Below are 21454 nucleotides of genomic sequence, written 5' to 3' on the forward strand. Positions count from 1 at the left end.
TGCTGGATCATGGAGAAAGCTAGGGAGTTCCAGAAAAACATCTACTTCTGCTTCATTGACTATGCTAAAGCCTTTGATTGTGTGGATCACAACAAATTGTGGCAAGTTCTTAAAGAGATGGGAGTACCAGACCATCTTATTTGTCTTTTGAGAAACCTATATGCAGATCAAGAAGCAACAGTGAGAACTGGAGATGGAACCACCGATTGGTTCAAAATTGAGGAAGGAGTTCCGCAAGGCTGTATACTGTCACCCTGCCTATTTAACTAATATGCAGAGCACATTGTGAGAAAGGCGGGGCTAGATGAATCACCAGTTGGAATTAAGATTGCTGGGAGAAATATCAACAACCTCAGATATGCAGATGATACCACTCTCATGGCAGAAAGTGAAGAGGAACTCTTGATGTGGGTAAAGGAGGAGAGTGCAAAAGTTGGCTTGAAACATTAAGAAGACTAAGATCATGGCATCCGGTCCTCTCACTTCCTGGCAAATAGATGGGGAAGAAATTGAGGTAGTGACAGATTTTATTTTCCTGTGCTCCAAGATCACCGCAGACGGGGACTGCAGCCAAGAAATTAAAAGATGCTTGCTCCTGGGGAGGAAAGCTATGGGAAATCTAGACAGCATACTAAAAAGCAGAGACATCACCCTGCCAACAAAAGTGTGCATAGTCAAGGCTATGGTTTTCCCAGTTGCAATGTATGGCTGTGAAAGCTGGCCATAAGAAAGGCTGAGCGCCAAAGGATTGAGGCCTTTGAATTGTTGTGCTGGAGGAGACTCCTGCGAGTCCCCTGGACCGCAAGGTGATCAAACTGGTCAGTCCTAGAGGAGATCAACCCTGACTGCTCTTTAGAAGGCCAGATCCTGAAGATGAAAGTTTGCAACTAACAACAATTATCTCTGCCCACTTTGAATCATGTCCTTTATCCAAGAGTATATAGACTAAGCTATATAGGGTTAAAGAAAAACACTGTGGCAAGATTTGTGGTCTCACACTTTTAAAGGCAGAAATTCAGAAGGCATCCTTTTTTTTAATTTTATGAATTGTGCATAATACAGTTATCAGATGTGTTGCTTTTTAACACAGGAAACCTGCTTTTCATTTCAAATGCCTCATATTAACTCTTGCAAAAAAGCAACATATGAACAGCAGTCATAAGTTCTGGAGCACTGGAAAGCGAGCACACAATTTTGTGAGATGTTAGATGGATTAATACCAGCCAACTCTGATACAGCTGAACTGGGGTCGCCAGAAGTCGGAAATCGATGAAGTTGATTGAATCCATAAAAGAAGCCACAGCTTTTAACTTGGGTGAATTGAACGGAGCTGTCGTGGACAGGACCTTTTTGAGGGCTGTCGTTACTAGGGTTGCCATGCCATTGCTGACGACTTGACGGCACAGAACCGCAATAATAGCTACATAACTCCTCCTCTCCACGTGTCCCCGCATATGGCGGAAGCCACCACATGGGGAACCGGAAGAGAGGGCTGCTGTGTGGTGATCACGGAACTCTCACCTTTCTCCCTCTCGCACTCTTTTTTTTCTTAAACATTCCTTTTCCTGGTCTCCCAAGATGGCGGCGGCTCTTCTTCAAAGTGGGGCGGACGCGAAGCCGCCTGGTTGGGAGAGTAAGCGGCGGAATCGGGTGACAGCTCCGCTGCTGATGCTGTGGGGAGCTGCTGCAGCCGCCGCCTGGGCGTCTCTTGCTGCGGCGTCGGCTCCTCCGGAACCCGAGGCGGCGGAGAGCCGAGTGTGGGAGCTGAGCGGCACCAACTGGAGCCTCCTGCTGCAGGGCCAGTGGATGGTGGAATTGTGAGTAGGCCCGGCCAAGCCCTCGTGCGGGGGCTTTGGTGCTGGTGCAGCCGGCTTTAAAGGAGTCTGCTTTAAGGGGTTCGGCACTGTGAAGCTCCAAGCAGTCAGAAGTTTCCGCCCGTATTTTTGTCTGAGAAGGAAAGGAGAGAAAAAGAGGGAGGCTGCATCTGATGTCCTCTCTCCACCATTTAGACGTAAATTCGATGCTTTTTATTTGAAAGGAATAATATGCATGAAAATAAGTAAAAGTGCATGGGGGGGTGCGTGCTATGTGCATGAATTGGTACAGAATTGTGAGAGCCAAAAGAGTAAGTTCTGCATTGTGGAGAAACTCTGAACTCTCCCCAAATCTTGGGAGTGGCTGCGGCTTTTCCTGGCTTTATTTGTGTTACTGATTGTGGCTATTAGTCACTAGTATTTGCTGATAAAATACTTGATTCACATGACATGATTTGTGTGTGCATCTGTTCCTCATCTAGTACTCTGACACAGCTACTGCTTTTGCTTTCTGAAAGCTTTTGACTTCAGAGAAGAAAAGGAAACCATGTTTTGCCTTCTACTTGTACTTCAGGTGTAACGATATTTGGACCTCTGATAGCCTTTATTCAAAGGCACTTTAGATGTGTTGGGTTTTTTGGGTGTGGGCAATCCTTCAGTGTATCACTGTTATTCCTTTGTTGGACATCAAGAGTGAATAATGTGATAAGTCTCCCTTCAAGCAGCAGAGTCACAGATAATATTGAAAATGTGCCAATGGCAGACTTTGCATGCTTCAGTTGGGCCATTTTATTAATAGATTTTCAGTAAGATGCTTGTTATGTTTTAATCATCAAGAACTATGGAAGTTCTGTAACACTGTCAAAAATGGAAGGCTATGTAAATAAGTTTTCAGGTTAAAAAATTGTCCCAACCAAACACATTTTCAGATAAAGATCTGCTGCGATGTAAATGAAAAAGGCTCCCGTGCATCCACACTGGTTGTGTGGATGTTTTCTACCCAAGAGGCAACTATTGTTTTGACACAGATCTTCAAGTATAATGGTCTGTGAGTATTGAAGATATGCAGAATCTCCAATATCATAGTGTCTTTGCATCAAGGACTATGAACCAAACCTAATTAGCCTGGCCAGATATGAATTTAACATTGCTGAAAGTGCCTGTGATCGGAATCCTAGGCTTATAGCAAAGGCTGCTGTAGAAGTTTGGTTAGCAATGCATTTATTCCTGGAAAGTTGGTACAACACAAAAGGTGGTATTAAATGTCAGCAATCCTTTGGTATACTTGAACTCCCCTTAGTTTATTTTGCACACAAAGAGAGTAAGAGTGTTGACAGGCATGTTCCTAGTTGTAAGGTGTAGTATTTCCTTAATTACTTTTTATATTATTGCATCAAAACAGAATAATTGGCCTTTAGGAGTTCAGTAGGGATTCCTAATGTACTATTCAGGTATTTGCTAACCTTGGCCTTTATCCAGCAGCATAATTTCCTTTTCCTGCTTAATGATTAGAAAGTAGCTTTGCTCTATGGGTTGGCAATGACACCTGTTAATAATTTTGTTAGAAAACAAAAGACAAACTGCAAATGAAGAACATACAATTCCAGACAATTAAGGCAAGTCTTGAAATTATGGGCATTGGTACAGAAAGAGAATAGCCTTGCTAATTTAAGTTGTTTTCAAGAGCTACAACCAGTACTCTGGAACTGAAATGTTAAGATAGGGGATGTTCTTTAAAGACATATTTTTGTTAGTCGCAAAGTCATGCCCGACCCATTATGACCCCATGGACAACATTCCTCCAGGCTCTCCTGTCCTCTACCATCTCTCGGAGTCCACTCAAGCTCACACCCACTGCCCTAGTGACTCCATCTAGCCACTTTATCCTCTGCCGTCGATTGTTCCAAGCATCAGGGACTTTTCTAATAAGTTGTTCCTTCTCATTAGGTGGCCAAAGTATGTGAGTTTCATCTTTAGTATCAAGTGACAAATGTTCCTTGGACAACTAGCCGATGTATGTTTCTCAAATAATGAAATTAAACCTGCAAATGCTCTTAACTCATTATAGGTTTGTAAATGTCATGCCTGACATTTGTTGAGCTCAGTGTAGCTTACTTCTGAGTAGATGTGCATTTCCTTAGCAGATATGCTCTGTTAAACTAGATGGCACATGCTCTTTACAAACAAGGACTTGCCTGCCATTGTGGCATTCCTACCTAATCAGAGTGATTGCTGTTGATACAATATGGTTAACTATGGGTGAAGGTCAGCCTTGATGAGACTGGAAATTTCAGCTCCTCTTTAGGTGCAGAGAGACACCCTCAAGCATCTCTTCCAAAGTAGAAACCCCTGTTAATAGAACACAGCATAGTTGTGTTTGGTCAAATTATGTTATGGGGAGATACAGGTCAATGCAATGTAATAATAATAAATGTAGCTCTCTGACAATGTGTAGTTGAGATAATGTATGCTGCACTTTTGCTTGTTTCCCAGGTCCCGCTTCACCCTACCCTTCCTGAAGCACATAATGCAGTATTCAGCTCCATGTTAATGAGAAGATAAACAGCTCTGTCCTTTATAACATGGAGCTGAGGCCTGAATTATAAATTTTACTAGAAAGATGCTTTCCTTTATAACTTGTCCTTTCCTCCTAAGAAAGTTGTATTTCTTTTCTTAAAAAGTGAATATGCTTTATATGAATTATTCTTGGTGGAACAGAGTAGGGTTGGAGCTTATGTTTTTTTTTCCCCCTTTAAGATTCTATGAAAGTACAAGGTAAAGCTAGCAGGTGACTTGGGTGGTTTTTGTGGGGAGGGGGTGCTAGTAATAAACCTGAGATGGTCAAACAATGCCTGCAGGTGTTCTGCACATTTGGGGGCAGGAGGAAAGTCTTAAGTGCTGGGTCATCTTGGTATCTGGATGAGAAATATTTAGTTGTCTTCAATGCTGGTTTCTGATAGGGGAATCTATTTTGCATTTTTTCTTTTATTAAAAATGTCTGGCATGATATGGGGTCCATGTGCATTATAAGTGAGGGAGAGGGGAGAGAGTAAGATAAGCTGCAACTTTTAGAAACTTATTTAGTTTGTTATATATCATTTCTCTATCAAGGCAGATAAAGTTGTCTCTGTTAAAAAAAATAAAATGCAATGAAACACATCTTAAGTTTTATAGAATCAGTAGCAATTGGCACACTTACACAGCAGCACTTAAAATTACAATATGTAGGATATATATAACATTAGAAATCAAATGGCATAAAAAGGTCATTACTAATTTTCTGAGAATGGGTAAAGATGGATCCCTGTAGGTATCCACCAGGAAGGAATACATAGTGTTGGCACAACCTTCAAGGTGCAATCTTGGCACTTTGTAGTTGTATATGGATGATATAGAGAGCAGGGCCTTCAAGGCTGATCTTACAGGCCAGGCAGGTTCATATGGGAATAAGGCGCTTCTAAGTTAACTTCATACTTTCCCATTGAGGGTGTAACCCTATGCATGTTTCAACAGAATAAAGTCCTCCAACTCCCAGCAGGACCTAACCGCATGACTTGCTAAGGCCTGCCAGAAGTTGTAGGCCTTTTCTCTGTCTCACTACTCACAGGATTGCACTTTTAAAGGTCATCAGCAGCACTTTAAAATGAGCCTGGAAATAAATGGGGAATAGCATCTATAAGGTCAGGAAGCAACTTCAAATCAGTATTTTATGGCAGCTGAAGTTCTGTTTTAAGGGCAGTCCCATATACAGAACACTATAATCAGTCTGAAAGTAATGTGGCAGAAGTAATACTGAAATTGCTCAGGAAACTACACTTTCTTGATGGAGAACTTTCTTCCTTCATTTCAATACTAAATGGTTGCTGGGTTTTTTTTTAAAAGTAACTTATTTATAATTGGTTTTGTTCTATTTATTTTTTATTATGTAAGTCATGTAGGGAGCTTTGATTATAGGGGAAACTTGAATAAATGAAATGCTACAGACTTATCAGATAAGGAAGTACATGTTACACTTACATCACACTGTCATTTTCTTTAGCTATGCCCCTTGGTGTCCTGCATGTCAGCAGATGGAATCTGTATGGGAGGCTTTTGCAAGAAATAGCGAAGATCTTGAACTCAATGTGGGCAAGGTTGATGTCACTGAAGAACCAGGTGAGTAAATATTAGTTTTTTTAATGGACAACCAGTGAATAATGGAGGAAGAGTATAATATACCTCCTGTGACTATCTTGGTGTATTTGTTTATCTTTTATCTTTTTATGCTGCAGGCAACTGTAAATATTGCCATAGTGAAACCTTCTTTGTACATCAAAAGCTGAACTGGGAGCAGGGGTGGCTAAGAAACTCCTAATAATTTTCACTAGCTTCTAGTTGTTGCTCTTACTGTACTGGTGTTGTGCGTCTTGGCACTTAAGCTGTGCTCAACAGCCTAGAAATAAATGGACCATCAGTTTTGGGAACTAGTTCCAGATATAAGAAAGTGGTCTTATTTTAAAATTTATTCATTATAAAGTTGTGCTTGCTTGTGTGGGTGTTGGAGAGTATGTCTGGAAAAGCAAATTAATTTATTTAAAGGCACTCCTCTTCATTCCCCCTCTTCATTCCCTAGGTGTAAGCGGTCGATTTTTTGTCACTACACTTCCCACTATTTATCAGTAAGTATCTCATGACTTGAAGTGAGATTTTTTTGCTATTGTATGTGTGTGCTGGCTATGGGACAGGTATTGTGATAATGAAATACGTAACAGCATCAAAGAAAAAAAGCCTGGTTGCTATATCAGTCTAAGTAGTAACATTTTGAAGAACTTAGCAAACTGAGATAACAACACTGTTCACACAAGACGACAGCTTATCATGGATTATTTCACCCATTATTTATCATGACATATTATTTAAACCATAGTGAGGTTGTTGTGTGTTTGAAGCACACTTGACCACCATTTTTAATATGCAGCCCCTGTTTGGGAGTTGCAGTATCATGCAGACCTTGGAAGGGTGTGTTTATGGGTTATGAAAGGCTTATTTTACTGGAGGAGAGCTTTTGAATACCCTGGACTGACAGAAAGACAAACAAATGGGTCCTAGATCAGAACTGAAACTGTTGCAATTTGGGAACATTATAAGAAGGCAAGAGTCAGTGGAGAAGGCAGTAATGCTTGGGAAAGCCAAAGGCAAAAGAAGAAAAAGACGACCAAAAATGACTAGATTCCGTACAGGAAGCAACAGCTTTGAGTTTCCTGGAGCTGAGCATGGCAGTCAAGGACAGAATATTTTGGAGTTCTGTCATTCATAGGAACACTATGGGTCAAAGGTGATTTAAGGAGCAGCAAAGGGGTTGTTCGACCCTCACATAACCCTTGCTCACCAGGCTCTCACAACATGTGCATCCTACCTCCCTGGTGTGTTGCAGTTTCTCATACCTTTAATAACAAACAACAAGCCATGATGTATTATCAGAACCTAGTCATTGTCTTCGTGCAACAACTTATAGTTAATACTTTGGGTAGATTCGTGAAACTACAGCCAGTGCTTTGCGTCAATAGTTATGTTTTTAGATTCAGAAGGATTCTATTTTTTGTATGTTGTTCAAGAGATAATCATGCTTCAGTTTGAGACAGAAAACAACATAATCCTTTTGAAAGAAATAAGTGAGAGGATATGAGGCCAAATAAGTTCATGCAGCATAGTACAGTGAAGGAAGAGCCACCTGTCACTGGAGTTACAAGGGGATTCTTCCTGCAAGGTATTACGATTGTAGCAATTGGATCCCTGTGAGATTTATTTGTTAAATTCCTTGACTAGTCTGAAAAATGGGCAAGAAATTACATTAGGACAACACACAATAACTGTCCCTAGTATCTACATTAGGACTACATAGGGACAGGATATACCTAGTATCCAAATTCAGTTTGGGTATGGACTGGGTGAAAGATGATTGAGTTTTTATAAGAAAATATGGAGTTAGTCCTGACCCTCTCACTATCCTATGGTGGTGGATGCATAGCAAGAAAGCTTTGCAGGAGCACTTCCATCTCTTCATATTAGAATTCATAGAGAGGGTGCAGAGAAGGGTAGTGTACATAAGGAGACTTGTTTCTCTGCTCTCTCTTCTTGAGATCATACTTAGAAACTGCAAGCAATACCCATGCCACAGCATGGCATTTCCTTCTGCAAACAGTAATGAGGTAATTCACATTTAAACCCCACAATATAACTATACCAATATCTGTTTTCAGTGCAAAGGATGGAGTTTTCCGCAGATACCGCGGCTCAAGGACACTGGAGGATCTACAGGGCTATATTCTGGAGAAAAAGTGGGAAGCTGTAGAACCTGTGGCAGGATGGAAGTCCCCATCATCTATAGTGTAATTACATTATGGTATCTTCTCTTCGGCTGGAATTAATGCCATGTTAAATGTGACATAGCCAGAAACAGCAACTGTTGATTTAATTCACTCCATATTTAAGACACCCTTCCCCAGTCAGACCACTGAATGTTTTAAGCATCAGTTTCCATCTGTCTCAGCCAATATGGCCAATGGTTAGGGATGCTGGAGGTCCATTTGGAGGATACCATGTTAGGGAAAGCTGATTCAGAATGACTTACTATGGAACTGTGCATTTTTATTGCCCTATTTATTGCCTACCAGTGGTATGGTGTGTGTAGTTCTTCTGATATAAGGAATAGCTAAACAGCATTAGAGATTAGAGGGTGGGAGGGAGATTTAAGCATGAATTTCCCAGTTTGGGCAGTAGCATCGAAACATTAATCTCAGCCAAAGCATATCAGTTCTTGATGATTAAATATGATAAGAGTATTCATGAATAATGCCATATGAAGTTGCTATCTTTCTGAAGACATGAGAAACTGTTTGTAGATTGCATTTTTTTGAAGAATTATAATGTATGAAACAGTGTTCACAGACAAGAAACTTCTGTTAGAAGCTCATGAACATATAATGTATAATCAAGTCTGGTATTTAGAACATAGGTGTTTCTAGATGGGGGCCTCTTAGTCCCACCAGTTAAAATACATTGTGCAAGTATCTTGTCCTTGCTTCCCTAATGGAGTTTTTGTGGAACGAAAAGTGGTAGTAGAAACCATGGGAAAACAGGAGGGTTATAAACAGAAGGCTGTGTCTGAAACACCCATAATATTCCATGAATGAGGAAGGGTGATTGCACAGTATATTAAGCATGATTAGTGATTTAATATCCATAGAACATATGAGAACTCTTAATTTTTTGAGCTTTAAATATTTCAATATATGAATTTATATATAAACTATACACACATTCATGGGCAGTCCCTGGGTTACAAACAGCCCTACTTACCAACAAACTGCCATAAAGCCTATTAAAAGATGCAAGTTAAAGAGAAATGGTTTGTTGTAACAAAAACAAACTAGTTTCTATGTGCAACTGTGGAAAATCATCACCCTGGGGGGGAGGGGGGTAAAGGGGGAGGATTACTGAAGCATAACTTCTTGCCCCACCCATCCAGAGAGGTTTCCTTGGTGCAAAGCGGAGGCCCTGATGAGTGAAAGGGAGGGCAGGGAATAAGAAATAAGGATGTAATAAATGAAGAGGGGCCCTGCTGGATCAGACCAAGGTCTGAGAGAGGGAGGGAGAAGCAATCTAGTGCACATATGATTAAGTGTTAAGGTTTGGGGGCAGAGGGGGTGGATAAGAGATAGTCATGGTTTTTCCACTTTCACAGAGGTCTTGAGCCCCTAACCCATGCGAATGTGGAGGACCATCTGTACATGGAAGTGTTTAAGTGTTTTATATGCATGGAAAGGTAATATACACACACACTAAGACAAACATTTGGCTTACTCATGCTAAATACGACCTGTATGCACTTGATCCGATTAAGATACACATTTGACTTAAAGATGTTCTCAGGAATGGAACCCATTTGTAATCCAGACTCTCTCTCATTCTCTCTCTGTATAAATTTCTGCATTTATATATGAAATAAACTAGATGTTTATTCCTTGTTAGGATGCATGGAATGGCAGGACTCTTCCATTTCTCTGGTTGGATCAGGGTGAGTAAACTGTATGTTTAAGTCATATGCAAAAGCTTTATGCATGATGCTTACAAGAACACTTTTGAAATGCTCTGCTGTTCCTCACTAATTCTATAAGATAACTTTAGCACAAATGCAAGCTATTTAAGAGTATAAATAAGAGTTTCAGGATGATAAAATGAAACACATAGAAATTGCCTTCCAGCACATAGAAATATTGGTGTACTTCTCAGAACTCGATTCTATGTGTTCTATGTGCTTATGCGTATCAATGAAAATTCGTAAGCATTGGGGTAATTGTTGCCTGTAGACAATTGAAGATATCCGTAAGGCATCCTTCCCCAGATGTTTTGGACTACAGCTTCAATCGGTTTCAGTCAGTATGGCAGATGGCCAGAGATGATGAGATCTGTAATCCAGAATACCTTGAGAGTGCCATGTTGGAACAACTGTTTAGTTTGTTCACATCAGAGATGCCAACTAACTCCACTCTACACCCATAGTATATTATATGGAATGATAGTTTTCAGTTTACAGTGGATAGATATTTATGTTTAGTGCAACTCAAGTGAATCTGCCACAAACCACTATGAATAAAAATTGTATGATCTTCTGGTTAGTTTCTTCTGAAATATTTTAGTCTGTTGCAGAGTAAATGAGCACAGTTGTGCCTTCAGAAATGGCAATATTTAAATAAAAATGGGAGAACATTTCAGACTCTCAGGACCCTGTATCACTGATTTTAAATTCACTTTTATTAAACAAGCAAAGGTCAACGTAAAGATGGAACAAAAGACTGATGAGTTACGGTCTACCAAAATGTTCAGTTTTGTTTCCTTGACTTGAATTGGGATAAAGGGTTTTTCTTTAATCATGTCTTAATTGGCTTCCCCATTGCCAGGATATTTATGTTATCAGTAACAACTGCTTTGTGTATAGCCATTGTTAATGTCTCTGTCAGTGTCTGTACTTTCCACATTTCATTTCCCTCCCACCTCACCATTTACAATCATCATCTGTGTATAAACCAGGGATCCCAAACTCAACTTACCTGGGGGCTGCTGGAAGTAGAGTCTGGGTGAGGCTGGGCTGCATCAAGTATTCCACCGTGGTGCTGGTGGGCCGCACATCCTGCGGCCGGCCTGGAGGCTGGCCCGGGCGCCACTGGCACTTTGAAGGCTGCAGCCCCCCCCCCGTGCCCCGCCCGTCCCGGCACGCAGCTTAGAGGGAACATTGCGCCCAGAGTAACGACTCACACAGGTGCGTGTGAGAAAAACGCGCGGGCCGCACTATCACTAAACTTTGATATCAAGTGGGGACCACAAAATATCGTCCCACAGGCTGCGAGTTTGAGACCCCTGGTATAAACTGTAACTCAGGAGAATACTTCATGCATGTGACAGTATTTAGTAGTAGATTTTTGGTAGGCCCCAAAAATCTATAGCATAAGTGTTAATCTTTAAGGTGCCTCAAGACTCTTTGTCTTAATATATATTATGAGCATCTGAATGTTATTTCTTTAAGTAGTCATTAGAGACCTTCCAATTACCATTTCAGCTGAAGCTGTCTATTTGTCTCCTTTACAGCAAATTCATGACTACTTAACTGGCGCACTTGGATTGCCCATTTGGGGCTCTTATGCAGTTTTTGTATTAGCCACCATATTGATTGGTCTGATACTGGGTCTGGTAAGAATGACATTTTTATCCTGAAAAAGAGAGGTATAGAGAATTTTTACTGTAGATAATACAGTAGCTCTAAAATCTTCATGTAAACTCCAGTACTGCTCTTGGCTCTTGAATTTAATTTAATTTAATTTAATTTAATTTAAATAATTTAATTAAATTATTTTATTTAATTCTAACTCAGTGGTGGTAACAGGCAGTGCTGTAATAAATTATTATTGGCCTTTGATGATTGCCTTGTACTCAGGTTGGCATTGGGTAACCTGTAAATGTCTGGATGTTTGTAATTAGTTCACTCATGGTTATGTAACAGTTAACTCCCATGCAGGGGGGGATGGTGTGAGTTGCAGGCCATTTCTCTGTTTAAACTTGTACAGGATTGCACCCTAAGGGACTCCTTTTATCAGACATTCATCACACCAAATAAGTTGCATGGGAGATGCATGCTGACATTTGCATGTAGAGGGAAAAGGGGTCAAGGAAGAGCAGCCTAGTGGGCATGGGAAGGAGTAGAAGATCCTCACTCCTATTAAGAGAGTAAGACACACATCCCAGTGGCTTGCTTTTATGTACCCAGCCCATTATGACACAGGAAAGGCCAGAAGGGCAAATGCAGATGCTGGCTGGGCACAAGCCTGAGGCTCTTTTCCATCAAATAAGATTCTAATCAAATCAGAAGGGACAGCTCCAGGCTAGACTACTGATTGACATCCATCAGTCCAATCCTGTACATGTTCTCAGAAGTTCTACTGAGTATATTTGGGCTTGCTTGCTAGTAAACATAAGAGTGCAGTCTAATTAGTTTGTGGATTGCAAACCCCTTTATAATACCATAAATCTGAATAACCCTTCAAGAAATAGTTTAAGGTAGGCAGAAAAGCAGTCCAGGAAACTGCTTGGCACTTTATCATGCATTGTTCAGGGGGGCTTTATACAATCTTATGGGAACAATTCCATTTCATTAATGTACTGCCCAATAGCAAAACCTCTCTAAGCAGTTTACATAAATAAAAATATTAAATATACCATAAAGCAATCAACCTATAAACATATAAAGACAGCACACAGACACACATACAGAAAAAACACTTTTTAAATGATTTAACCATAAAAAGATCCAGTACCTGATTGAAGATGTACACACACCCTCCCCAGCTCACCGCTGGATAGTTTGAACATGTCCTGGCAACTTAACTAGGGCTATGAGGGATAGCTGACTAGCTTTATTCCCTTTTACTCTTTGTAGGTTCATTTCATCGTGTATACACTAAAATCCCTTTTGTTAAAATGAAATCCTAATGTTGGATCCAGTTAAACTTCACTTAGTTTGATTAACATTTAGTTCTTGTACTATGCACAAATAAACATCTCCTGGGTTTCTTGTGGCATTTTCTCTTATTGTAAGTAATTTCAATCACTATCTCCTTTAGTCTATGTCATATAAATATATTTGATTTAATGTTAAGCTCCTTCATTCTTTTAGGCATCCCATATTTTTGTCCAAAATATTGTAAACTGCTTTTTGCAAGTGTTAATGTTTCATTACTGTTGAGGAAGCTGGTCTGTCTAATTCAGTGAGGAGCTGGAAGGCTAACCTTACTTGATCTATTTTTTGTTCGGCTGTGCTTAATCTTATCTCATTTTTGTGCACTTAATGGTATGTACAGCTCTGAAGGCCTGACAAAAAGGAGAATATCTCTGTGGGACGGGAAGTGACAGGAAGTTTTAAACAAGCTTTCATTGCATGAGAGGGGTGGGAGATATGTGAGCCTGGGGCTTGAACATTCTTGTTCCACTAACCATGGGTTAGACTTGCAACTGAATTCAGCCACAGTATTTATATAGTGGTTTGGGGTATTCATAGTTGATTAACATGTAATACTTCGTTATAATCCTTATAACAACCTGTAAGATAGGTCTGGAGTATTACCTTATATTGTAGACAGCGGGTTGAAGCAGAGAAGGATTTACTTACCTAAGGTAGCTTTGCCAGTTCATTTTTTGAAGTAATGTACATTTGAACTGCAGACTAGATATCCTAATTCATACCTTGTTTTGCTTATGGATGGCCAAAGACTTTGAATGCAAAGACTTCCTATCAAGAATTGAAACGAGGTATGACTTCAGAACAATTCCATCAGTGGGCTGTATTTTAAACTTCTTGATAATAAGGATTGAGATGTATAGCAGGCATTTTTTCCGCATAAGATTATTCTAAATTAATCTAATATATTGGTTAAGATAACAGAGAAGTGACTGCTTGGTATTCAAGAAAATTAATTGCCTGTAATTGAAATGTTAGAAGTTAAAATGCTACTGAGTAACTTCAACTTTGAAGATCGGTATTTAATGGATACCATTACCTGCAGAACCTCTGTTCTTCATCGTGATCGCTGTGCATCACACATATGGGTGCTGCGCCTGCGCAGGGCCTCAGTCAGGAAGATTCCTCCAGCTAAGCTTAGACTGTTCTGGCGGGAGCCCCACCCCTTTTCCATTACTTGAGTAGGTGGGTTCCTGCCATTTTCTCAGTTTGCTTTCAGCCACCGTTTGCAATGCCTCTCTAGCTATACGATTACCTCAGCTTTCCTCAACATTTCTCATATAATTTTCTTACACTTTCTTGATCTCTAAGCCCACCTCTATTTAATCTTTTCAGTCAGGTTTTTCTACCCATTTTTAATTTATCTCATGAAGGTATTAAAAAAAATCCCCTACTTTTTTCCCCTCACTGTTTTGATGTCCCTGCTAGCCAGGTGACTTACAGACCAGCTAAACCAAGTGCCAATAAGGTTCAGACAGGTGGAGATTCGCTCAGTTTCTTTATTCAGCTGAGCAAAGCCACCGGGTGTCTGCTCCTACACGCAGGCAGGCAGCAACACACCCACAAATTCCTGCTTTTCCTCTCTTTTTCCATTTAATCTCACCCCCATTGTTCCCTCACCCAATCCCCTCTGAGGGTCCGCCTGACCCTTTACCCAATCCCCTTGCGGGGTCTACATGTCCACTGCGTGCCTGGCCTCGTGCAGGCCCCTTATCTGCGTCCAGGTGGAGCGTGATCACTGCGTGTCAGTCCTTGCGTGGGGGGTCTCACTCACTGCCTCTTTATCAACATTCTTTTGCCTTCCCTTTTTCCTCTCCAAAGCAAGCAGTTATACAGAAAGCAAATGGCGTTTGTTAGGCTAAAAGCGAATAACATTAGTTAGACTAATCAGGCTCCTTCAGTTTTGTTTTTTTCCTCCTCCCGATGGCTCTCAGACCAGCTTCTCGTAAATGAACCTGTCATGGACTTAAGAAACCTTCCAGCAAAGTCTATTCCCTATGCCTCCTTTGTGTTGTTACTGAACTCAGCCAGTCAACAGCTAGGGCAAACCTGGGTGGACCCCAGACCCGAGTCAAAAGGAGCCTGAGACGAGACTTAGAGCCAAAAGCAGCTTTATTCTAGTGCACTATAGAATAAAGGGAAACAAAAGGGTACATTCAGCCCAAAGCAGTTTCTCAAAAGTTGCACCCTGGTGCATGCATTTTATATCCTAGGTAACCAGTTAGGTCACCTAATACACTTCTAATGCATCAATACACCCCACTGCTGTTAGCTTCAAATAATCTTTTCTTCTGTCAAGGACTAGACATTTCCCATGTCTATTTCTTATCTGCTTGAGATTCACACAGGCTTGCCATGTTCTTACTCCCTGCACATTTGCAACTTTCATGGCAGCTAGAACCAGTTTCCACTGTCCCTTTGATTCGAGGTCAGGCTAGTGTGTTAGCAGTGGGTTACACAAAGTTCATTTTGTTCTTATCCGCCCTCCCTTCTGGGACAGTATAACTGATGTTTTTACTATGTGGCCTTCCTCTGGCCAACTACTATTGGGGTGTTTTGGGGTGCTGCAGTTGGCAACAGTGTGGAGAGGAACATTATGTGCACAAGTTTCACACTGCTAGGCCCTCACTGAACAGGCTTGTAAAAACATGGCTGATCGCCTCTGCAGAACCTTTTAATTTTGAACATCTTTGAGGATAACATCCATACATGAAAAAATTAATTGGTTAAAAACTATTATTGAAACTAACTATAAAACTAGAAAGGACAATCCTTGTACCTTTTGTAGCTGTTCCTCTTTTTATCCAAAGAGCCAGTGTAAAAGCTTGAACTTTTAAAACAAAATTAAGGTATATGGGTAAAAGAAAGTAAGTTGGGAACTGAATACTGCAATCTGATGCCTCTCTGCTTATCTATCACCAGGGGTGAATATAGAACTGATTCGAGCCTAAATTCTTAAAACATTTCAGCTGGAAAATTTGGTACTAGCTAACTTAAGGGAAGTTTGAACCAACTTGGCCAAAGTATGCCATTCTGTGTGCAAACTGAGCCATCTGTGTTTGTAAGAGCTAGTAACAGCACAGGATAATGTTCATACTTAGCAATGGTTAAAATTCTTTCAAGCAGCTGAATAGGTGTGACTTGTTTAAGATTAAATTGCAACTGTACTCAAAGATATGACCATCATAACTCTGGCTAAAGTTATGGATGTATACCACTGTGGTGTAGAAGAGCAAAATCCTAATATCTTAAAGGATAACTTCCAGGTATGAACAGATTTAATTCTAACTAGGGAGCTTATATTCTCTCTCTCTCCCCCCCCCCCCACCAGATACTGGTTTTACTTACAGACTGCATTTATCCACCCAAGTCCAATGAAGAAGCTTCTGGTAAGTGTATTATCAAGAGTTGAAGTTCTGTTTTCAGTGGCATGCCATTGTGAACAGAACCGTTAATAAGGATCGTTAATTTGATATACAACATTACTGTGTTTTCTCAATGTTTGTACCACTAGCCTCTAGTGATGACAAGACAGAAGAAGAAGAAATATTAGAACATGCAGTAGTAGAGCCAACTGCAGAAAAGGGTTTATCTAATGGAGAAGATGAAAAAGAGGGAAAAGATGAGGAAGATGGAAAAGATGAGTCCCAGGACAACTCCTCAAATGACTCTGCAGTCGAAGGATCTGAGCCAGAAGATGACTTGGCGTGCCAAGAATCTGACAAAGTAGAAAAGAGCTCTCTAAGGCAACGTAAAAATCAGGTGGAGGCTTATGGACTATAGTGCAATTAACCATGAATGTACTTTATCTGGACCAAAGAAGCAACAGGGACCCTCCTTGATTGCAGCTGAAGCCAAACACATGACCTGTAAACTGTTATGGCTAAACCCATGCATTGTGCCAGAAGGTGGCTGTCTTTTTTTTAGGACCAGTATTTTCTAAAGTTCATTTTGGAAGTATAAATTTTGATGTCAGGTTTATCGATATGACAATCAAACGCACATTTTATTTTATAGTGAGTGCAAGATTTGATGAAAGGCTTTATCTTTTAAGTGATGCTATAAGCAAGGTGAAATGTGCGTTTTACACAAATGCAAACTTTCATTGCTTCAGTGTTAAGCATTAACTGATCATAATCTAATAATGCTTACATTTTTCTTTATTGTTTAAAACTAATGAAAAAAATCTGTTAAAATCCATAGCAGTTCCTCAGTAGAATTAAGGCTGCACACTGGACTGTACATGCAAATACATGCAGTGTACCATCGTATCTGAAAGGCCAAAGTGTGTCAGTTGCATGTTACATCTCATGTTTAGCTGCAGTTGCCTAGTTTACATGCAGTGTAATCTTATAATCTTTAATGAGGATTCCAGCCCAGCCACAAGATTTCCTTTTTGGTGTGCTGAGTTGTACCCAAGAAGAATTTCTAAAAGAATACACACCCATTGTTCACTATGTTAGCGTATAACTGGCTAGCATATGATTTGACCAACCTCTTGTCTGAAAGCTAAAGTTTGCTTTTCCTAGCTTGCTAACAAAGCATGAGGCTCTTCAGGTTACTCAAGGCAGTTTTGCTCATGTTGATGTTCAGTATGCATTCCAGCGTGAGATGGATTACCACAGCGCCAAGAAAGGAAACACTGCACTTGATTACATATTCCTAAATTAAAAGAATTTCTGATATCTGAAGTGAATTCTAGATTACTTATTCTTGATGACCAAATACTCTGTTGATCCCAAAGGGTTTACGAAGCGTGTTGCAACTACCTATGATGTTTAGGTTTGTTTGTTTGTCTGACTGACTTAAAGATGGCTGTTGGACTTAGTTAAAAGATGGCTATTTGTTAATAAATGGTTAAGAATGTTTACTGATTTCATACATCCCATATATTGATTGGTATGGTATAGCTTTGTAAAATATATTTTGAATGTAGCATTGTTCCTTTTCTCCCCATATAAATGCTATCTTCAGTGTATCGGGGTGAATTAAGTTTACAGTGTGAAACAAAAGCTCAAAACAAGGTTAACATCTCCATTTTTACTACTACTACTACTGTTAGCGATTGCAGAATTGAAGAGGAGAGTGAGGAATCTGGAGTGGAAATTAAATGGCAGTTCATTGTTAGTGGCCTGTTTCCATGGTAGGAAATTGTTTAAGGTTAGGTAAATGATAGGCTTAAATTGCAGTAGTAGAACAGCGTGTTTGCATTGTGTGGCATAATGTCATAAGGCTCCCCTTGTGGCTCTTGTCACAGAGACCTATAAACTAAAGCATTTGGTAAAATATTTTTTGCCGCATTAAGCTATGGAAGCTTCACAAATGCTGTCTTGTATTTGTAATTTACAGCTGGCTAAGTAGAAGATGATTTTGCTCAAATAAATCTACTGTCAAGATGCATTCTCAAGTTATTTGAAATATCCTTCTGCACATGCTTAACCTATTGCAAATATATTAACAATCTCAGCTGAATTTTGAAAGCAGAGCATAGTTATAGAGATTCACTGAGAAATTTAAATTTAATGTTTTGAGTGCTTCCATTGTATAAAGTGCACTTTTCATATTGCCAGTGTAATAACAAGCATTCTTCTTGATTTGATTCTGTAACTATCCAAACATAATGCCTTAGGTAGTGTGTCCAAGCTTATTTTTCAGGTGCATGATGAAAGAGTTGCACACTGGAAGCTGCCATGTTCTTAAGAAGGAAAGGCGGAACATAGGAGTCAATTGCTTTGAGTCTGCCTTAACTGCAGTCTTATCTGATAAATAAAATGTTAATACATTACTCTGTCACAAGACCAGTTACACACATATAATTACTAAAAGCATTCAGTAAAAATGTTAGGATTATCTAGAAACACAAGGCAACACTGAAAGTGTTTGCTAGATGCTTTAAGAGGTGTGGGTGCACTAAGGGTAGAATCTTCTTAGAATGCCCATAATCTTACAAACACAGAGGATTATGGGCAACCTCTACAGGGGGAGAGGAGCATGGAGGCAACAGTCTGCAAAGCACAGCTGTCTATGTGCAGAGTTTTGGAGCAGGTGGGAAGGATGCTGAGGTGTCATCAGGATACCCTGTATGTTGGCAGTGCTGATCTATTCCCCTCCCTCCCACCCTGCCCCCTGGAAAGCCCCCACCATCCCTTCCCCGAGGTTGTATTTACAACCTTGGAGAAGCAGCCAGCATGGCACTTTCCATGTTGGCTCTGGGTACGAGATCTGAGCTCATATCCCAGGCTGTAAGGTCAGAGTGATTTTCCACTCTCATAGCTGGGAATATAAAAAATTATCTGGCTGTCTAGCAACCATGAGATTGCGATGTTTGGTTGTAATACTAAGCGTGCATACTTCTAAGTCCTATTTAAGTTAATGGAAATGAGTTCCAAGTGAACTGGTGCAGAATTAAATTGCCTTGATTTCACCGTGGCAGTCCTTAATGCTAAATATTTGTCACTGCCATCCTCATGAATGCATTTTCATGTTTGTTACAATTTGCAGTATTAGCTTTGGAAATGTAGCACAATCCTTATTGACTGTTTCTTTTGAAGTAAGAGAAATCTTATTTCGTTATCTCTTCAACATTTTGCTAAAAAGATAGTTTGCCAGAATGTTTTTTGTTAGCATGCAGATATGGGGACTCATAATATTGCTTAAGTTATTTTAGAACAAAGAAGACACTTGAATATTCCAAATTATTAAAAGTGGCAGTTTTCATCCCCCACCTACACATGATCAAGTGCTGTTGAAATTATGATCATATTAAGCATTATCTGTAAATGCACTGTGGTCCACAGGGTTGCTTCGGAGGGTTAGCTGGTATGGGTGTCCAATTTTTAAAGGTGCCAAGTTTTCAACAAATGGAGAGGAATAGTTCATTTAGCAATGTTTAAAAGAAATGGTATTGGGTAAGCAAAGTAGTTTGCTCAAACTCTTATTCTGAAACATTATTCTGGACAAAAATGCTATATTATCAATTGTGCTTCTGAATGTTTAGTTGAAAACAATTTAGTTTGTGACATGGTTCTATGTAAAATGATTTATATTAAAAATGATATTGTATTAACTATAAAATATTTATTAAATGTCATGTGTCCTTTTAATTCAGTTGTGTTAAAAACATACAAACATTTACATTGGTACAAATGTTGAACACACAAACTATCCAGTTTCTTTGTAGCTTTTAAAGCAAACAAAGGTTTCTCTTTAAACCAGTGTGTGAAACCAACATAGATGCTTGGAGTGTGGTTCCTCAGATCTAAAGCTTGCACAGCAAGTTGTGCTACTTACAGTGAAGCTTGGCACAACAAGATTCTAAATCGAGAATAGTAAGAAAAAGCTCTTTATGATGATGGCTGCATCAACAAGGCTAACCCTACCTGTTTGAGGAGACCTTTAGTCACTAAACAAAGCAAGGTGTTGAGTTGAAAGTTTCATGTGTACTGGATTGTTTAGAAATTAATTCAGTTCCCCCAGGATATGCCTAACATATAAGGCAACCGAAGGGATTACGCCATGTTTTCTTGTTTGCTAACTGGCCACACACAAGGAGCTAGTCTCTTGAATTACCTCTTTGGACTGTATCAATGCCTTTCTATGATTTTAGTCAATTGGGGCCATATGGAAGCTTTTGCTTAAATCAGACAGGTGTTTGACAGTGCTATCTCTGCATATGAATAAATGGTAATACTATGTTTGCTTCCTGATCCAGAGTATCAGCCTCAGTTCCTGAGGGCTGATAAATTATGATTCCATAGGCACAAAGAACTCTTCTAAAGTCTTTGGTCTTTATCGGGGGTCCTCAAACTTTTTCAGCGGGGCCAGTTGAAAGATGCTGGTGGTGGGCATGGGCCAGCAAGGTGGTGCCGGTGGCAGGTGTGGGCTGGTGAGGGGGCAGCATGCGCGCGGCAAGGCAGCAGCTTGCTCATGTGGAGATTGTTTTCTCCAAGTGAGTCCAAAACAATTTCGGAGTGAGCAAGCTGCTGCCACACCACGCATGCGGGCGGTGAGGCAGGCAGCAGTGGGTGTGGGCACGGCAAGTCCAAAACCTCTGAGGTGGGCCACATTCAGCCCACAGGCCATAGTTTGAGGACCCATGGTCTTTATCATAGGATGCGTTACTTTCAGGAATTCCATTTGGTTGAAGTTGCTGCAAGGCCTACAGTTCTTAGTCCTTCAAAAGCAGTTGGCAAGTATTTCCAGCCCACGGGTTGCATGCCAGTGAAATTGTTTACACCAATGGGGCAAACATAACTACTCAGAGAAACCCATCACTGAGTTTAATGGGACTCCTTGCTAGTTAATTGTGTACTGGATAAATGACAGTGGCTATGCCCCTCAGTGCTTGAATGCTTGAATGTGGCTATGCCCCTCAGTGTTGCCATTTAGTCCAGCCTTTCTCTAACACATAGCCCATAACATGTAGCAATGCCCTGATATTGCTCTTTATTTTTAAGCAAATTTCTTCTGGAAGAAATTTTAGAATGAAAGTGGTGGGGTTACTTAATCATTTTCTTGTTCAAATCTTCATTCCCAGAGTTGTGAGTGTGTATTTGTCTTTACATGTTTGTAATGGGCAGGGCTTGTAGATATT

General features: G+C 40.1%; 1 protein-coding gene across 2 annotated transcripts; it reads left to right on the forward strand.

Moving 5' to 3' along the window:
* Nucleotides 1–1538: 1538 nt before the first annotated feature.
* On the forward strand, nucleotides 1539–19951 carry TMX4 (thioredoxin related transmembrane protein 4). 2 transcript variants are annotated; one of them, XM_044454466.1, is made up of 8 exons: nucleotides 1541–1817; nucleotides 5854–5969; nucleotides 6427–6472; nucleotides 8054–8182; nucleotides 9825–9870; nucleotides 11439–11540; nucleotides 16193–16250; nucleotides 16376–19951. In XM_044454466.1, exons 1-8 carry the CDS (start codon nucleotides 1579–1581, stop codon nucleotides 16642–16644), a joined length of 1005 nt encoding a protein of 334 aa, XP_044310401.1. In that variant the 5' UTR covers nucleotides 1541–1578; the 3' UTR covers nucleotides 16645–19951. The 2 variants fall into 2 exon arrangements, with proteins under 2 accessions (XP_044310402.1, XP_044310401.1); XM_044454467.1 differs by lacking the exon at nucleotides 8054–8182 and having other exon boundaries at nucleotides 1539–1817.
* Nucleotides 19952–21454: the final 1503 nt, after the last annotated feature.

The sequence above is a fragment of the Varanus komodoensis genome, unplaced genomic scaffold (assembly GCF_004798865.1).
Source record: "Varanus komodoensis strain SLA01 unplaced genomic scaffold, ASM479886v1 scaffold7_3, whole genome shotgun sequence".
Lineage (NCBI taxonomy): Eukaryota > Metazoa > Chordata > Lepidosauria > Squamata > Varanidae > Varanus > Varanus komodoensis.

Coding starts and splice junctions, on each gene's coding strand:
- TMX4 (XM_044454466.1), top strand. CDS start 1,579: ATGGCGGCGGCTCTTCTTCAAAGTGGGGCGGACGCGAAGCCGCCTGGT. Junction 9,871..11,438: donor ATTTCTCTGGTTGGATCAGG/GTGAGTAAACTG, acceptor TCTCCTTTACAG/CAAATTCATGACTACTTAAC. Junction 11,541..16,192: donor TTGGTCTGATACTGGGTCTG/GTAAGAATGACA, acceptor CCCCCCCACCAG/ATACTGGTTTTACTTACAGA.